The sequence below is a fragment of the Pollachius pollachius genome, assembly GCF_949987615.1.
Source record: "Pollachius pollachius genome assembly, chromosome: 19".
Lineage (NCBI taxonomy): Eukaryota > Metazoa > Chordata > Actinopteri > Gadiformes > Gadidae > Pollachius > Pollachius pollachius.
This window is the reverse complement of record NC_136952.1, coordinates 5,586,773-5,603,593: the sequence shown is the minus strand read 5'-3', so window position 1 is coordinate 5,603,593 and position 16,821 is coordinate 5,586,773. Positions and strand designations below refer to the sequence as shown.

The window sequence follows — 16,821 nt, the reverse complement described above, 5'->3', positions numbered from 1 at the left end:
CTTTTTAGGTCGGGTAGAATCTGGTTCAACATCCAGTTTGTTAGTTTGCTTCCATGGCTGCAGCACGTTGTGTTTGTATGAAATGTATTACATATCTGGCAACCCAGTGTACTCATAGTATAATGAGTCATAACATACAGGCAAAAACATCAATAGTAATAAAAATTGGGCTTAGTTCTTATGCGTCTCAACAGTTACGACGATCACCCAGGAGAACAGGAATCCATTGTTTTGTACAGAACTTTATTAACTTTGGAGAATGAGACACACAAAAAAAGTAACATCTGAACATGTATTTGAGAGGTTTGCACCTCTCAAATATTTCCCAAAGCTGCCACAATCTCATGTGTTAGTTGTGTGAGTGTGTGTCCAGACTGTGTTTGGGTCTTGGACAAGTTGTTACATTACAGAAGGGTGTTCCTGCATTTGAAGAATAGAGCACAATGCCAAAACAAAGACTAGGCATCCAGTTCCACAGGTGGACGATTTTTTTTTCAAACAACCAAGTTTACACCTTCTATTCTCTACTCAAAATACCAGTATAAAAGTATATGTACAGGTTATTTATATATATTTAGCAGACTCTTTTGTCTGTAGGGACTAACAACCGTTCATACAAACATTCACACAACAACAGCGCTGTCAACCACACACAGCGACGCCTAGTCACTCAGGTAGAAGGAGCCAGGGATTAAATTTAACAGCAACCCTCTGGTTTCAGGTCAACCCGCTCTACCTCCTGAGCTACCGCCACCAGTCTGAATGGGAGAATGGGGCGGAGAAGGTTCAGTCTGCATGAAGCGGGACCTCGTGAGGAGGTATCTCTACAGGGTCCGGCAGGTGGATGAGGAAAGACACCTGCATGGTGCACTCTGGACTCTCCTGCCCCTTGCTGCCCAGGCCCTGACCCAGACCCTGCCTCAGACCCAGGTCCTGCCCCAGGCTCTGCCTCAGACCCAGGTCCTGCCCCAAGCCCCGACCCAGGCCCTGACCCAGACCCTGCCTCAGACCCAGGTCCTGCCCCAAGCCCCGACCCAGGCCCTGACCCAGGCTCTGTCCAGGAGCCTGACCCAGGCCCTGATCCATACCCTGCCTTAGGCCCTCCCTCAGGCTTTGAGTTTTGCTTTGTAGCAGGATAGGGTCTGGAGGTCGGCCAATCTGGCCCATCACCCTCGTGGGGGAGTCTGAAGGTAAGCACCTCCCGACGCAGATGGCCCGGCCAGGGGTGGAGGGGGAGGAGGAGGTGGAGGAGGAGCAGGAGGAGGATGAGGAGCGGTTGCAGTCCGGGACCGAGGCGATGGAGAAGGTGTGGACCCGGGAGTCAGAGACGGTTAGTCACTGCCCACAACACACCGTCGCCAACTCGCCCCTCCAGCTGCACAGCTTCCTCTGCAGCTCTGACCTCACCTACACACACACACAGACCCAGACACACACAGACACAGAGACACACACACACACACACACACACACGCAGACACACACAAACACACACACACACAAGAACGCCCATAAACACATGCACAAACACACACACACACACCCATAAACACATGCATACACACACACACATGCACACATAGTCACACACACACACGCACACGCACACACACACACACACACACACACACACACACACCTAACCTTTAAAAAAATGTACTTGAACTGCGGTGAAGTGTGAAAATTTAAAATTCACCTCTTTATTGGTGTAACAGTAAAGCACAGAGACCAGGAAACCCTGAGAAAAGAGAAAGGATTCAGTCCACAGGCATAGCAAGAATGCAAGTAGAAAGAAACCTTGGAAGAATATAAAAAGGTAATCTGTGTGTCCCTGGAGGAAGAGAACGCTCTGAACCTGGAAAGAGTTGAGGAAGAGGGTGAAGAAGACTTTGACGTGGCGCAGGAGCCCTGTTGTCTGTTCGTCCGTGGCGAAGACAAAGATAACCTCATGGATCCCGAACAGAGGGATGAGGGTCAACGTGGCCTTCGCCAGTCTGTTGAGAGAAAGACCATCTCTCATTCTCAAGAGTCAAGAAGATTATTCGCCACATACACATACACATACACTTACACATACACATACACATACGCATACACATACACATACACATACAGATACACATGAACGGTGGAATTGAAGTGGCAATGCTTACAGGATTGTGCAAAGACAACAAGTACATTTATTCATCTCATCCCTCTATTTCCGCCACTTCATTCATATTAAACCTCTCTCTCTCTTTCTTTCTCTCTCTCTCTCATTCACATCAATTTGTTTAACTTCTCTATCTTCATTAATTTCACCCCTCGCTCTACGAGTTAAAAGCCGATCTATATTCCCTGTTACCAATAATCGCAAACACTGTTTGGTTAAGTAAGTGATGGTGATGGTATTACCTAAGTTTGTAGTCTGGGTATCCGTTCTGGTTGCTGGCTCTTAGTTTAGACAGAATCACTTTCAGGATCTTCATGAAAATCAACAAATTGATCTGGTGGAAAGTGAAATCTACCCATCAAACATAATACATTCATAGGTGGTTATTGAGTGAATTGAACAGCGCTCTTGTAGGGACTCACCACTGAAGCCAGCAGGATGGGCAGCCTGATGATCCACCAGTAGTTCATGTTCTGGTTCAGCGCCCAACACCTGCGTACACACACACAGGCTGGTCTCAGCGACCCTGGCATAGACAACCAGGACCCCATAAACCACAAGGACCCCGCAAACAACGCAAAACATAGTGATCCCACAAAACACATAGACTCCACAAACTACATGGACCCCACAAACTACATGGACCCGACTAAACACATGGATCCCAAAAACTGCATGAACCCCACAAAAACATGGATCCCACAAAACACATAAAAGTCATCAACCCCATAAAACACAACCACAAAAGACCTGAATACCATATACTGCACAAACCCGACAAACATGTAAAACCGATGGAACCCACAAACAACATAGACCCCACAAAACACATAAAACATATGGCTCCACCTCTTACTCTTTATTTTCCTTCAGAAGCTTCACCAGAACCCAGGGAAGGACAAACAGAAGAGGCGTGCCTGAGAAAACACAGAAGTACAAATCTGAACTCCTCAGATCATGACACTTCCCAAACTACACATATCCTAACTCCTCGCTTGACGGCACGTATACAAACTCCTACTCAATCAATAACCTTAACAACAAACACATTTAAGACGTGTGTAAATATAACGGTGAGGACTCCACTGTCAACATAGACGGCTAGCTGAGCCACCGGAGCCTTACCCCAGCCCAGGCAGATGTATGGCAGGTATTTGTTGTGGTTGATGAACACCGAGCCAATGAGCACTGAGTGCAGGTACACCGCTTCGCCAAAGAACCAGAAGTGATTGGCCAGGACACAGTACTGCATCACCACCTGGGCAATCCGGCAGCCAATAGCAACCTAGCAGGAAGTAAAATGTGTTTTATGAAATATCAACGCATCAAATCACATCTCATGTTCTGCTCAAATTCCCGATTTAATCTGTATTGATTCTGTCAGTTGAAATCGTGTTGAGGATGTTGGTGACGGTCTATAAAGTCTCGCAGAGCCAGCCTTTATGGACTTAAGCGTAAAACATACCATCAAATGACGCATGTCAAGTGCCGCCCCTAGCACCAATAGGAAGCGTCGCGCAGCAGTGTCGACAGGAAGACCCAGGTATGCATACTTTCGGAGAGAAAGTGCTTTTTCCTGGGCGGCGATGATGTGCAATAGGACAGCGGCGTGAAGGGTCCAGGGGCGGTGCGCCAACAAGCGCTGGCCAGCGACTAGCCACGCCGGTGTGGGGGTTTTACATTGAAAATAATAGGGTGTCTGTTTTGACACGGGGCGTTCACCAGTGGTCTATTTTGGGCTTAAGTGTGCCTGAACCGCCTACTTATCGTGTCCTGATTGGCATGAAAGCATGACCAGCACCCCCAGAACATACACAAAGAAAAAAAAGCCTATTAAAGTATAAAAGATTGCCCAGGATTTCAATGGGATAAGCAACAATTGCTCAGTGGAAAAAAGGAAGAAATTAACAAATGGATCTAAACAAAGGAATAAAGCTCTTCACCCTGCATCGTGCCTGAACTAATTGTACATTTCTGCAATTGACAAGGCTAATAAAAAAAACATTGGCTCCTAATTGATATTGCCGGATCTCGTGGCTAAGCGGGGGATTGTAACCTAGCAATCATTAGCACTTGTTTCTATAAAAATCCTAACTGTACCGAAAGTGATGCCTGTGTGTGTACTTAACTGACTGTGTGTCGGAGCGTGTGATTGGCTTACCCGATAGCTGAGCTTGTGATTGGCTGACCTGGTGGCGGAGCGTGTCATTGGCTGACCCGATGCCTGTGTGTACTTGACTGACCTGGTCGCGGAGCGTGTGATTGGCTTACCCGATGGCGGAGCGTGCGATTGGCTTACCCGATCGCGGAGCATGTGATTGGCTGACCTGGTGGCGGAACGTGTGATTGGCTGACCTGGTGGCTGAGCATGTGATGCAGGTCAGCCTGCTGCATGATCTGGCGGCCCCAGTGGCGCTCCAGCAACGTATCCTTGACGATGACGGACACCGCCCGCAGGATGAAGGACAGGAAGAGGTTGGCGTGGATGTAGTTTCTGGTGCAGTTCAACTTCCTGTTGACACGGAACGCCAAACAGATCTGGGGCCAGCCATCTTCCAGAGTTTATACAGGAGGAGGAGGAGCAGCATGATGATGATGATGATGATGATGATGAGGAGGAGGAGGAGGAGGTGGTGGATGATGATGGATGAGTAGGATGAGGAGGTGGACGATGATAAAGATGATTATGAGGAGCAGGAGGAGGTTGAGGATGATGATGATGATGATGATGATGATGATGAGGAAGAGGAGGAGGATGAAGAGGAGGAGCAGGAACTGACTGAGCAGGAGGACGAGGACTATAAGGATGAGGAGATGCAGGAGAATGATGATGATTCAAAGGAGGAGGATGATGATGATGATGATGATGATGTTGATGATGAGGAAGAGGAGCAGCAACTGACCTGAAGCTGAGCAGGATGAGGAGGGCCATGGTGAGGGTGGAGAGGGAGAGGGAATAGCCCACCGTGTAGAGCATCCTGAAGCTCACCATCAGCTCCTTGTACCACAGCTGGGGACACACACACACACACACACACACACACACACACACACACACACACACCACACACACACTCACACATTCATTTAGATTGCATGTTTCGGCAGTTCCCCGCCTCACTTGTCAGTCCCTTTGATAAAAGAGATGAGATAAGGTCAATATCAGAGCTACGGCAACACCGACTATTCAAAACAAATTGTCGGGTGTCAAACAACAGTCTCCCTCTCGTCTCCCCCCGACATTCTCCCGCTCGTCTCCCTCCGACATTCCCGTCGCCCGTAGCAACGCACCTCCTGTGACGTAACCTCTTGTTCCTCTTCGCACTGGGAAATGTCTCGCCAGACGTGTCCCCCCTCCTGCAGCCAGCGGCCGTCAGACCGGCACACCCTCCTGACCACGCCCTGGGACACTGATGGGCACACGTCATCACACATGCACAAGCGCGCACAATGAGACAACCGACACACAGTCACACACACACATTATGTAAACACACACAAAATGGGCAGAGAGTTCATGGGCATACACACACCCACACTAGGGTGACCAGATGTCCCGCTTTGTGCGGGACAGTCCCGCATTTCCATGACTTTGAACGCGTCCCGCAAATTGAGACGTTGTCCCGCATTGTTATTGACAGTCAGACTCGATTTTTTTTTTTTTTGGAAATGCGTGATTTATCATCTAGCATTTATCAAATAGCTGCGTGCGGAGACAGCAGGGCTGTCATCAGGGGGAGGGGCAGTTTGTTTGATCATGTCAATGAAACTTGGTCTCGGACGCAGGTTAAGGGCACGCCCACCAGCAAGAAGCAATGCAAGGGCGATCCTAGTCAATCGCCTAGGGCGGCAAATGCGTTGAAGGCGCTCTCTGGTGGCGGCCTTAATTAATTATGAAATATAACTAAATAAGCGAAATAAAACACGTTTATCAAATATGTTTCTAAATAGAACGGACAAGGGGGGAACGGGGGATTATCTGTTATTGCGGACTGAAACCCCCACTGAAGGTCCCAGGTCGCCTCCTCTCTCTCCCCCCCCCCCCCCCCCCCCCCCCCCCCCCCCACACACACACACACACACACACACACACACACATTGTCCCGCACAAACGTAGTCTTTGTCCCACTTCTGGTGAATTGGGATCTGGTCACCCTAACCCACACAGACATAAAGACACACACACACACACACACACACGTACACACAAATAGTTTAGTCTTGTCTGCGAGGTTACAGATAGTCTGTACACATTAAAGGTCCCATATTATGCCACCAGGTGTGACTGTGATTAGACATTAAAAGCCGTTTTTGAAAATCTGTAACAGCTAATCACACTCACACCTGGTGGTATAATATGGAACCTTTAAGGATCAGACTTCGAACCCAGAACCTTTCGCCTTGGTTTTGGTCTGAGTGTGGTGGATGCATGCTGTTGGAGCTGACCAATAGGAGAGCGGGGTTCAGGCTGACCTTTGTGGAACCAGGGCAGGTAATAGGGGCATGACACGTTGGAGGCGGAGCCGGCCGGGGTGTCAGGCCAGCAGGCGTAGCGGTCAAACGTTCGGTTACACAACAACCCTGGACACACAAACACACACACAGATACATCAACACACACGCACACACACACACACACACACACACACACACACACACACACACACACACACACACACACACACACACCGAGATATACCTCAACACACACACACACCTTCTCCTGGGGGCTCCTGGGAGATGGTCTTCATGCAGTTGTCTTTATACTGCATCCACTTCAGGTACGTCTCCTCCAGCACCTTCCCACTGATCCCCTCCAGCTGTCACAATAAAAGACCCCTCATTATCTGCACGTTAACGTATTCCACAATAAAAGACCTCTCATTATCTGCATGTTACCGTATTCCACAATAAAAGACCCCTCATTATCTGCATGTTAACGTATTCCACATTAAAAGATCTCTCATTGTTACTCATTTCAATAAAAAATACCTGTTGACAGGCTCATGTGTACCATGGTGTCGTTAAACTAGGTCAATATAGAAGCCTATCTGGAAGGGTGTTGTGAAGGTGTGCTCACCTCCGACAGTCTGAGGAGGAGCAGGAGGATCAGTTTTCCTGAGCCACGTCTCCATGGGAACACTTGACACATCATGCTCTGTTCTGCTGAGAAGAGATGGTGAGATACAAGGGGACATCTCTACTAAAACACTAGAGAACATCTATTGTGAGGAGATACCTAATAAAGTATTGTCTCCATTCGAGAGCAGAGACCTTTCTCTAAAGCGACACAGTGAATTGACTGCATACATACATTTGTTTTGTGTGTTGTTTTACTTCTTGTTGTGCTGTGTTGCTCCATGTGTGCTCACATGAATCTGTAAAGCGACCTTGAGTGTTAGAAAGGCGCTATATAAAATGTTCTTATTACTATTATTATTACATGTCATGAAGGAACAGGCATCTTGCTCTAGGATACCAACAGACATTTGGGTTTCGAACCGGGGACCTGACAGCAATTACACCATCCTCTGCCATCCCGGGGTCAGGGTTAGGGGTCGTAGGGGGTTGGTTCTTGATGTTGTAGCAGCTGAGCGAAAACAGCTGAGGCGACTGCGTTCCGTGACATGTTATCTGACGCACGGTCAAGGAGCTTAATGTCATGGCAACGGAGTGCCGCAGAACCTCGCTCTTTCCAGACGTCACTTTGAGACGTTTCAGGGAGGGGGTGGGGGGGAGTCCGAGGCGTGAAAATGTCATTCTGTACGGATTGGCCATGGTATTTCACCCAGCCACGCAAACCCCCCCCAAATACCCCCCCAGCCCGACCCCTGTCCTATACGAGGAGCGGAGGAACGGGGCTGTAGAGAAATGCTGTATTTTTTAATATAAAACTGGAATAACAACTCATGGTGCATAAAGAAGGTTTTGACTCTCTGGGGTTTGTTTCGAGACCTGGCGTTCATACATTATCCTTCTTCCGCTGGATATTTTCCAGGAAAGATGAACTTTAATGAATTTACATTTAGGACTCAAACCTGGTATGATCCGGGCTCTTGGATCACTCCTGCTTTTTTAATACATCAAGATGAAATATTGAAATTCAGAACCTGCAGGCCTTCATCTGTTAATAATAACCATACCAATTGTAAACTTCATCATCATCATCCTTCAGCCTGATTAGTCAAACTAAAATGATATAGCCCGCACAGAGCCTATATGAAGACCCACATGTATGGCTATATAAGCCTACAGGCCTTAATATAAGCTATATACTAATATAATACAGCAGATGATCTGTCATTCACACCCTCGTTTTCATAGCCACGTCTCATGACGTACCCCAGCGTGCAGGCTGTGCTGCCGTCGGCGCCAACAGACGGAGCGGCAGGGGAGCGGCAGGGGAGCGGCAAGGGAGCGGCAGGGGAGCGGCAGAATGCGGCAGCTCGGTTCTTTCAACCAACCTTTCCTCCCCACTAAATTCTTTCACCGCTTTTTTATATTATTAGGCTAAGGGTGTCATTATATACTCTATGGTATTCATTTTCTATTACATTGTTGATGATATAATAGAGTATAATAGAAAGTGTGTGGAGTGCATAGGCCTCGTGAACGGAAAGGGCGGCGGGCCGCAAGAGCCGTCAAAAACCGTGTAGTGAGTAGACTTTAGACTAGAGAGTCAAAATCCAACTGGAGTCCAGGAAACTGTTTATAACGTATTAATACTCGTTGATACTTACTTTCACGCGTTGATTTAAAACGATTGAAAAAAACAATTTTATCGAAAATCGGTTATCTTTCTGATCTTGGTGTAAAAAATGAAATAATCACCTCGGAACCAACTTTCCGTTTTCACAATCTAACCTTGGACTTGCAAAATAAAGGGACACTTCCAAACCCAGATCCGCTTCCATGATATCATGCAATTCCTTATTAAAATAATGTCTTTGCTATTGTGTCTTTGTCCTAATTAAGTTGCGCTCCAAATTAAGTTGCGCTCCGGCGCGCGACATCACACGGCCCGTTATATTCCCAGGATAAACTCAACATAAGTGGTGCCTACGAAAAACCAAAACACCGTCAACTACTCTAAACACGCTCTTTAAATAAATACATTTTCCAAAAATAACAGATATCCCTTACTGTGAAAGTGCCAGATCCTGCAGGGGCGACGCAGGCAGCTCCGCTCTGCTCAGCTCGCGCGCTACAATAGAACCGGACGGGCAGCGCTGTAAACAGAACAGCACTGTAACTATTGTTACAAAGCACCAACACTACAAACACGAAATTAACCCAGAAAGAACACAGTAAGAGAAACGTACTCTGATTGCCATATAAGGATTTATTTTCTTGTCGTATTACTTTTTGTGTTATTTATTGTGTTTCTACCTGTCCTCTTCTTTATGCTGTGACACCCGCGTCTTATTTCTGGAATTAATAAACTGAGCCTATATCTTGTTGTATATCGTACTTTCTATACCTAAACATGACCGGCACATATTTATGACGGTTTAATAGACTGATTAAAGCTCCAAACTGTGTATATTTGCAGATGAACAAATTTAAAATGCACATGTTTTTTAATTGACTGGCATCGCGGTTCATATTCTCCTCAGGATTGTCCCTTAAGGCTTCCGTACGGCTGGCTTCCATAGTGACGGATAAAACAACCATAACTAATCCACACAACACTAGATTACCCACATGTAAATCCACACACCCTTTCGCTCCATAGTCTGACAAGTGAGTGGATGTTTCGTGACTATCTCGTTAGTTTGCAGTGTAAAACGGATGATTATTTTAAATATAAAGCGGTTTGAGGGCGATGCTAACTGGCTAGCGTTAGCACCTGGGATGAAGCTGGGTTGTTTATTTGTGTATTTCTCAAGTTTCACTCTGAGGACAATTGTCCATTCTCAGTAAACAAGCTAATTCATTGCTCGACATCCCAGAGTTGTGAAACATTAAGGTAGTTAAAGCTGGAATAACACCGCAAACGAATGGCCTATAAATGAAATAGCTCACATTAGACTTTTATTTTTGTTACTAATCTATTTTCTAACAACTGTTTATGCCATCATTGTTTGTGTCGTTATATTTGCCACCTATGGTAATGTTATTATTACTACTTGAAAGACAGATCCTCTCCCTCTTCCTTTTGCCTACTAATCTACTGCCACCTAACGGTCAGTGTGTTGTTATAGACATGTCATTACACATATTTACCTCCTAACTATCCCTGGTAGGATGGATTCCTCTTTTGTTTTCCTTCTCAAGGTTTATCCCTATGGCTTTATCCTTTACCTTTAGGCCATAGGGTTTAGGGGTGTTGTATAGTGTGGGCCCTGATATAAGGGATGTACTAATGAAGTTGACTTGACTCTTTAAGGTTGGAGGAGACTTTGCACAGCAGGGAGCCATCATGTCCTTCAGAGACTTAAGAAGTAAGTCATTTTGAATCTAGTCATTTTGCTTTGGTGCTGTAAACGGTACTTGGTACTATTCTTGGTTCCATTTTGGTTTTAAAAGCTAACTGGATGTTGGGAGCGTTCTCCAACCCAACTAGCATTTAGAACCAAGATGGCTGCTAGGTGAATAAGGTCCACTGATGGAGTCCGTCCCCTCCCGTCTCTCAAGACTTCACTGAGATGATGCGGGCGCTAGGATACCCCCGGCTGGTCTCCATGGAGAACTTCCGGACCCCCAACTTCGGTCTGGTAGCGGAGATCCTCATCTGGCTTGTGAAGAGGTGAGTCGTCTATCTGGAGAACTATATGTTAGTATTATATTACAGTAAATACACTAGATTATATGATTATACACTCCATACATAGTCAATACACAGCTTGTAGCAGTTATGAAGACCTAGTCCGGGTCTAAGGGAAGACATGGACTGGGTCTCATACCAGACCTGGACCGGGTCTAAGGGAAGACATGGACTGGGTCTCATACCAGACCTGGACCGGGTATAAGGGAAGACATGGACTGGGTCTCATACCAGACCTCTACTGGGGCTCATACCGGACCTGGACTAGGGCTCATACCGGACCTGGACTGATATTTGAGAAGAACTGGACCGGTTCTCATACCAGACCTGGACCCGGTCCCAAACTAGACTAACCCTCTCTCTCTCTGTAGCTACGAGCCCCAGATGGACCTGCCCAGTGACGTGGAAACAGAGTCGGACCGGGTCTTCTTCATCAAGGCTGTGGCCCAGTTCATGGTGATGTCATCTCTTCCCTTTAGCCCTACTCTCTGGCATTCTCTTGCCATCCTAAACATTATCCTAAACATTAGGATGGCAAGAGTTTAGCCTTTACTATGTTGACAAAGGATAGTGAGTACCATAAGCTACAATGCAGCCCGTGTGGCATTTGCTTTTACATTGATGCTACAGTATTGCCTACTGCTAATGGGCCAACTGTTGTACGGTCATGCTAACAGGCTAAGTGTTGCGTTCACAACAGGCTATGTGGTGTTGCTAACAGGCTAAGTGCTGCGTTCACAACAGGCTATGTGGTGTTGCTAACAGGCTAAGTGCTGCGTTCTCAACAGGCTATGTGGTGTTGCTAACAGGCTAAGTGTTGCGTTGCCATCAGGCTACCAAGGCCCACATCCGGCTGAACACCAAGCGTCTGTACCAGGCGGAGGGCTACGCGGTCAAGGAGCTGCTGAAGATCAGCTCTGTGCTCTACAACGCCATGAAGACGAAGGAGCTCAGCAGCCAGGAGACGGGCCAGGAGGAGAGCAGCAGGTTCAAGTTTGACCTGGGCTCCAGGGTGAGGACTCCCCACCTAGCGTCCGCCCTCCAGACGCCCCCGACGTGGCCTCAGCCTCGTGTTGGTTCACACCCACGTCACCATGCGACTTGTCCTGAACGTCTGATGCTCTGAGCAAGTTCGCGGTGCAGTGTCTTCAGGAAACTGAAGACAAGATTCTCATTGGCTGTCAGCACTGTCAGTCACAGCCTGTGACTGACAGGCTGTGACTGACAGTGTGTTTACTTGGCTGTTTTCTTAGCTCTGGTGCGATGCCAATGGTTGTCCTAGAAATGATACATATTTATGTAAATCACATTTTCTTAATGTTTGTTTCACTCGAGTATCTGCGGCACATTATGTGAGACAGATACAACAGACTGAGTGCCGGTCTTTCATCCCATTCAATAGGCTCTGCCTCTCAAGTGTATATCCTGCCTACTTGACAGGCGGCACATGTCTCTGGGATACTCGAGGGGTATGAGATGCTGTGTTGCCATGGAAACCACATGTTTACAGCTACAAATACAAAGAACCTTAAATACCTTGACCTTCAATCCCTGAATCAAATCAATGGGATTTAAGGGGAAGGTAATGACCCATTGTACATTAGATAGTTAAATGAGGCACTATTTTAGAGGTGTGCAATTTCTCCTTGTTTACGGCGAGGACATGTTGATTCGGTAACATCACCAGCGACAGCACGGTGGCTATAAATTTACATTTACATTTAGGCCATTTAGCAGACGCTTTTATCCAAAGTGACTTACAATAAGTGCATTTGTTACATTAAGTACATTTGTCATAAGAAGTGATTTGTAATAAATGTTGTTCCCTTGGCCTTGAGCCCGCGCCGATCTACCGGGACCAGACATAACCCTCTGGCCCACGCCTCCATACAGCCACTGTTTAGAGGTGTTTTAGGTGCATCATATAATCCCCCATCTCTCTCTCTCACACATACACACACACACACGCACACACTCAGACACACACTCCGTCTCTATTTTACATGCACAACATATACACACGTTTAAATATGTACACACACGCAGGTATGCACACACACATTCAGACATCCAAACATTTCAAACGTCCCCTGATTCATGCATATTCACGAGCACACCTTGTGTCAATCGTTTGTCTAACAAATGTGTCCGAAGCTGAAGGCAGCATTCATCAATGCGAGTCTGTGTGTGTTTGTGTGTGTATGTGTGTGTGTGTGTGTGTGTGTGTTTTTGTGTGTAGGTGTCTGAACTAAAGGAGGCACGACAATTGGCGTCTGAGATTACAGCTAAAGGGGCGTCGCTCTACGACCTACTGGGTCAGGAGGCGGAGCTACGGGTGAGACACACACCTCACACTATGGTTCGGAAGCAAGGGGCCGGTGTTGGACACCTGTTCCTTTTCTCTTCAACCTCCACCAGAACTCGAGATGTTCCGAAACACTCCCTGAGCTTGGGTAGCCTTGGTGTATATACAAGTTACACACAAGTTCAGGGAGTGTTTTGGTCGTTTTGGTCGTGAGGTTGTGTGTGCCAGCAGCTGCATCTCAAGGGCTCAAGGCTCCTGTCTGGAGTGTTCAACTAAAGGTCTGTCTTTATAGACACGCCCACATGGTTAGAGATGATTACAGACTGCAGACGAAGAACACGATGTCCCATAACGAGTTGAAAACACTACATCTACCTCGCAGTATACGTCACACCATATATACTGTACAGGATCTGCCCCACTATAGACACATTGTATGTACTTTACAATATCTGCTACACTTTATGTACACACCGTATATATATATATATATATATATATATATATATATCTCCTACACTATAAATAATCACTGTATATTCTGTACAATATCTACTGAATGATGGTAATTGATGTGCATGAAATATATAGGGTTGTGGGGTTATTTTCAGGGTTATGAGCAGGGGCTCTGAGTTTGGTTATGAGCTGGGGCTCTGAGTTTGGTTATGAGCTGGGGTTAAGGGTTGAGCGAAGCTGGTTATGAGTCAGGGACAACATGCCTTTGGTCAAGCCTCTCCTCTGCTCCTGCAGGAACGGCGAGCTGCAGCCATCGCAAGACCCCTGGAGATCAACGAGACGGAGAAGGCCCTGAGAGCGGCTATCAAGGAGGTCCTGGTGGGTCCTAGAAGGAGGTTCTAGAAGGAGGTTCTATGAGAGGGTTTTAGCAGGAGGGACTAGGCTTCAGCAGGGGTCCTAGCAGGAGAGTTCTGTTGAGGATAACCCAACGTTTGTGTGTGTGTGTGTGTGTGTGTGTGTGTGTGTGTGTGTGTGTGTGTTTGTACACACCAGGGCAGTGTGGAGAACAGCAAGGAGATGCTGGGGAACGTGGCCTCAGATGAGGTCAGTCTGGAGGGGAAGATCGAGAAGAAGAGGCAGGACCTGGAGAGGAACCGGAAGAGACTGCAGACCTTGCAGAGTGTTAGGTTAGACACATACACGCACAACACACTACAGTACACTACAGTACACTGCACATACACATACACACACAGTAAGTTAGTCTCTCTCACCATCTCCCCCCAACTCTCTTAATTTTTCTAATTTCTCCCTCCTGTCTCTCTCCCCTCCTGTCTCTCTCCCCTCCTGTCTCTCTCCCTCCAGGCCGTCCTTCATGGATGAGTACGACAGGATGGAGGTCGATCTCCAGAAGCTCTATGAGACGTACGTGGAGAAGTTCAGGAACCTCAGCTTCCTGGAGGCCCAGCTGGATGACTACCACCGCCTGGAACAGGACCGCCTGGAGGTACCAACCCTGACCTTCTAACCCTAACTCAGTGACCATGACCCGAACTATCCTTAATTAACCGGATCCAAGCATGATCTTAACCCCAAGACCAGCCCTTTGTGTGTGTGTGTGTGTGTGTCTGGGTTTGTTAGATGTGTATAACTAAGTGTGTCTGCGGTTAACAGGAAGCTGAGAACACCCTGAGGACCATTCAGCTGAAACTACGAGAGGAGGAGAGGAAGTTGATCAGGAGTGGCTGTAAGACACACGACGCAAAACACACACAAACACACACGCACACACCTCAGCAGGCTGTCATTCAGCAGGGCAGCGTGTGACCATGATGTCATTTCCTGTGGGACAGTGAAGGACGGCGACTCGGACATGGAGATCCTGGACGACGAGGGGTCCGACAGCGAAATCGACGACTGCAGACCCCCCAAACTGCGGCCCGCCAAACCACGAGCCGAGAGGAGTCCCGCAGAAGAAGGTTAACACACCCAACACAAACCAAACACCCCGAACTCGGACCAGCTGGGGGGGTCCCCCAGCGATGTAAACTGGGAACAGTAATCCTACCTCTGAACAGAAGCTTATTAGTATCGCTAATCACGAAGACGACGGGAAGTCGGGTCGCAACGGTCTTCCTCACCCCTAGTCATCATTAGCAGTCTCATTCAGTCGTCTTCGTCAGTAAGCACAGAGTTTGTGAGGAAGAGCACTAATGTCTGATTTCCCTGACAGGAAGGGGCGGCGCTCATTTCGTGGGGACCATGCAGGGTGGCGACAGTGAGGAGGTGAGGTCACCGCCCTCTGATGAAGCGCTACAGTTATACTATCATGGTCTGACACCTCCTGCTAAACTTATCCTCTCTACATTGTTCCCCGACGCTTTCTCAATCTCTCCCTCTCTTTCCCACCTCCTTCTTATCCATCTCCCTCAATTCCGTCTCTCTTCCCATCTCCCCCTCCCCCTTTGTTCATTTCCTGTACCACTTTCTCTGTCGTCCTCCCTTTCCTCTCCGCCCCACTTGTCTTTTATTTAACACCGTTCTGCTCTCTCCATCTCGTGCTCAAAGCGGGGCAACGCTCCGGCTACGAGTTCGTTGGGTCGCAGCCGCCCGCGAAGAAGAGGAGGAGAGGTTTGTTCAGTCAGGGCCAGGACTCCGTCACCCTTAGGATCTACACCTGTAGCTCCTTGTCCTCCTCCTTTAGGATCAACACAACCTCCTCCACCCAAGGGACTACCATCCTGTAGTCCCTTGTCCTCCACCTGTAGCTCCTTGTCCTCCTCCTTTAGGATCAACACAACCTCCTCCACCCTCCACCCAAGGGACCACCATCCTGTAGTCCCTTGTCCTCCACCCTTAGGATCCACATGGCCTACTCCACCCTTAAGATCTACACCTGTAGCCACTTAGACCCTCCCCCATGGGGATCCACTCCTGTAATCCCTAGTCCTCCACCCTTACAATCCACACATCCTCCTCCCCCCTTAGGTTCCACACCTCCACCCTTCAGATTCCGACAGTAAGAAATAAGAATGCTTCCTGGACAGGAAGTTCAAACATAGGACCCCTTCTAGACAGCATGTCAACAAGAACAGGCTGGATGGTTCCCTGGCATATCCCATGAGGCCGTGCAATAGGACAGCAGAGCAGAGTGACATACGTCAACCTAGGGACAAAGGTCAAAGGTCACGGGTTGAAGGTGGTCTTCCACCGGCTAGGTTCCCCCAGACCCCCCTGCTGTGCGCGGTACCCGGCTCTAAGCGCACGCTCTCTGCTCCCCCTACAGACGGAGGAGGACTTTGACGTGGAGGAGGAAGACGAGGAGGAGGAGGACGACGAGGAGGAGGCCAACGGGGAGCTGGACGATGATGTCAGTCTAGAGGGGCCCGCCCCCTCCAGGCCCTCCAGGGGGGGAGGAGGGAGCCCCCAGCTGCTGGAGAGCGACAACGACTTCTGAACGCATTATTGTGTATAGTTCAAACTGTATACATGTTTACAGCATGCACAACTAGACAGTGATCAGGGCTCCGGTCAGGGTCAAGAGACTGATCTTTACATAATGCTTCAAAATGTTACATAATTCTCTTAATGCGTTCAGCTTCTTAGTTTCATACTTCTCCTAATGTGTTCATGTCCACTGTT

At 47.9% G+C, this 16,821-nt stretch overlaps 2 protein-coding genes across 3 annotated transcripts in view; one reads left to right on the top strand and one right to left on the bottom strand.

The window, feature by feature from the left end:
* Positions 1–1,283: 1,283 nt before the first annotated feature.
* LOC307090222 (glucagon receptor-like) lies at positions 1,284–7,304 on the bottom strand (the record flags this gene model as incomplete). The annotated part of the gene is made up of 13 exons (XM_079756796.1): positions 1,284–1,407; positions 1,697–1,738; positions 1,856–1,994; positions 2,395–2,486; positions 2,575–2,644; positions 3,009–3,069; positions 3,278–3,437; positions 4,508–4,664; positions 5,056–5,162; positions 5,444–5,562; positions 6,626–6,733; positions 6,870–6,972; positions 7,233–7,304. 13 exons carry the CDS (start codon positions 7,302–7,304, stop codon positions 1,336–1,338), a joined length of 1,302 nt encoding a protein of 433 aa, XP_079612922.1. The 3' UTR covers positions 1,284–1,335.
* Positions 7,305–9,791: 2,487 nt separating this feature from the next.
* cluap1 (clusterin associated protein 1) overlaps positions 9,792–16,821 on the top strand; it is a 7,084-nt gene continuing 54 nt past the window's right edge. The window contains exons 1-13 of one of the 2 annotated variants that reach the window (XM_079757293.1): positions 9,792–9,895; positions 10,542–10,596; positions 10,790–10,901; positions 11,291–11,375; positions 11,752–11,931; positions 13,159–13,254; positions 13,975–14,058; positions 14,233–14,366; positions 14,545–14,686; positions 14,854–14,926; positions 15,033–15,158; positions 15,413–15,465; positions 16,466–16,821. The exon at positions 16,466–16,821 is cut by the window's right edge and continues 54 nt beyond it. In XM_079757293.1, coding sequence (XP_079613419.1) covers positions 10,575–10,596; positions 10,790–10,901; positions 11,291–11,375; positions 11,752–11,931; positions 13,159–13,254; positions 13,975–14,058; positions 14,233–14,366; positions 14,545–14,686; positions 14,854–14,926; positions 15,033–15,158; positions 15,413–15,465; positions 16,466–16,636 — 1,278 coding nt within the window. In that variant the 5' untranslated portion in view covers positions 9,792–9,895; positions 10,542–10,574 and the 3' untranslated portion in view covers positions 16,637–16,821. Of the gene's footprint in view, positions 9,896–10,541; positions 10,597–10,789; positions 10,902–11,290; positions 11,376–11,751; positions 11,932–13,158; positions 13,255–13,974; positions 14,059–14,232; positions 14,367–14,544; positions 14,687–14,853; positions 14,927–15,032; positions 15,159–15,412; positions 16,226–16,465 lie in introns of those variants that run through there. The other variant, XM_079757292.1, reaches the window with a different exon arrangement.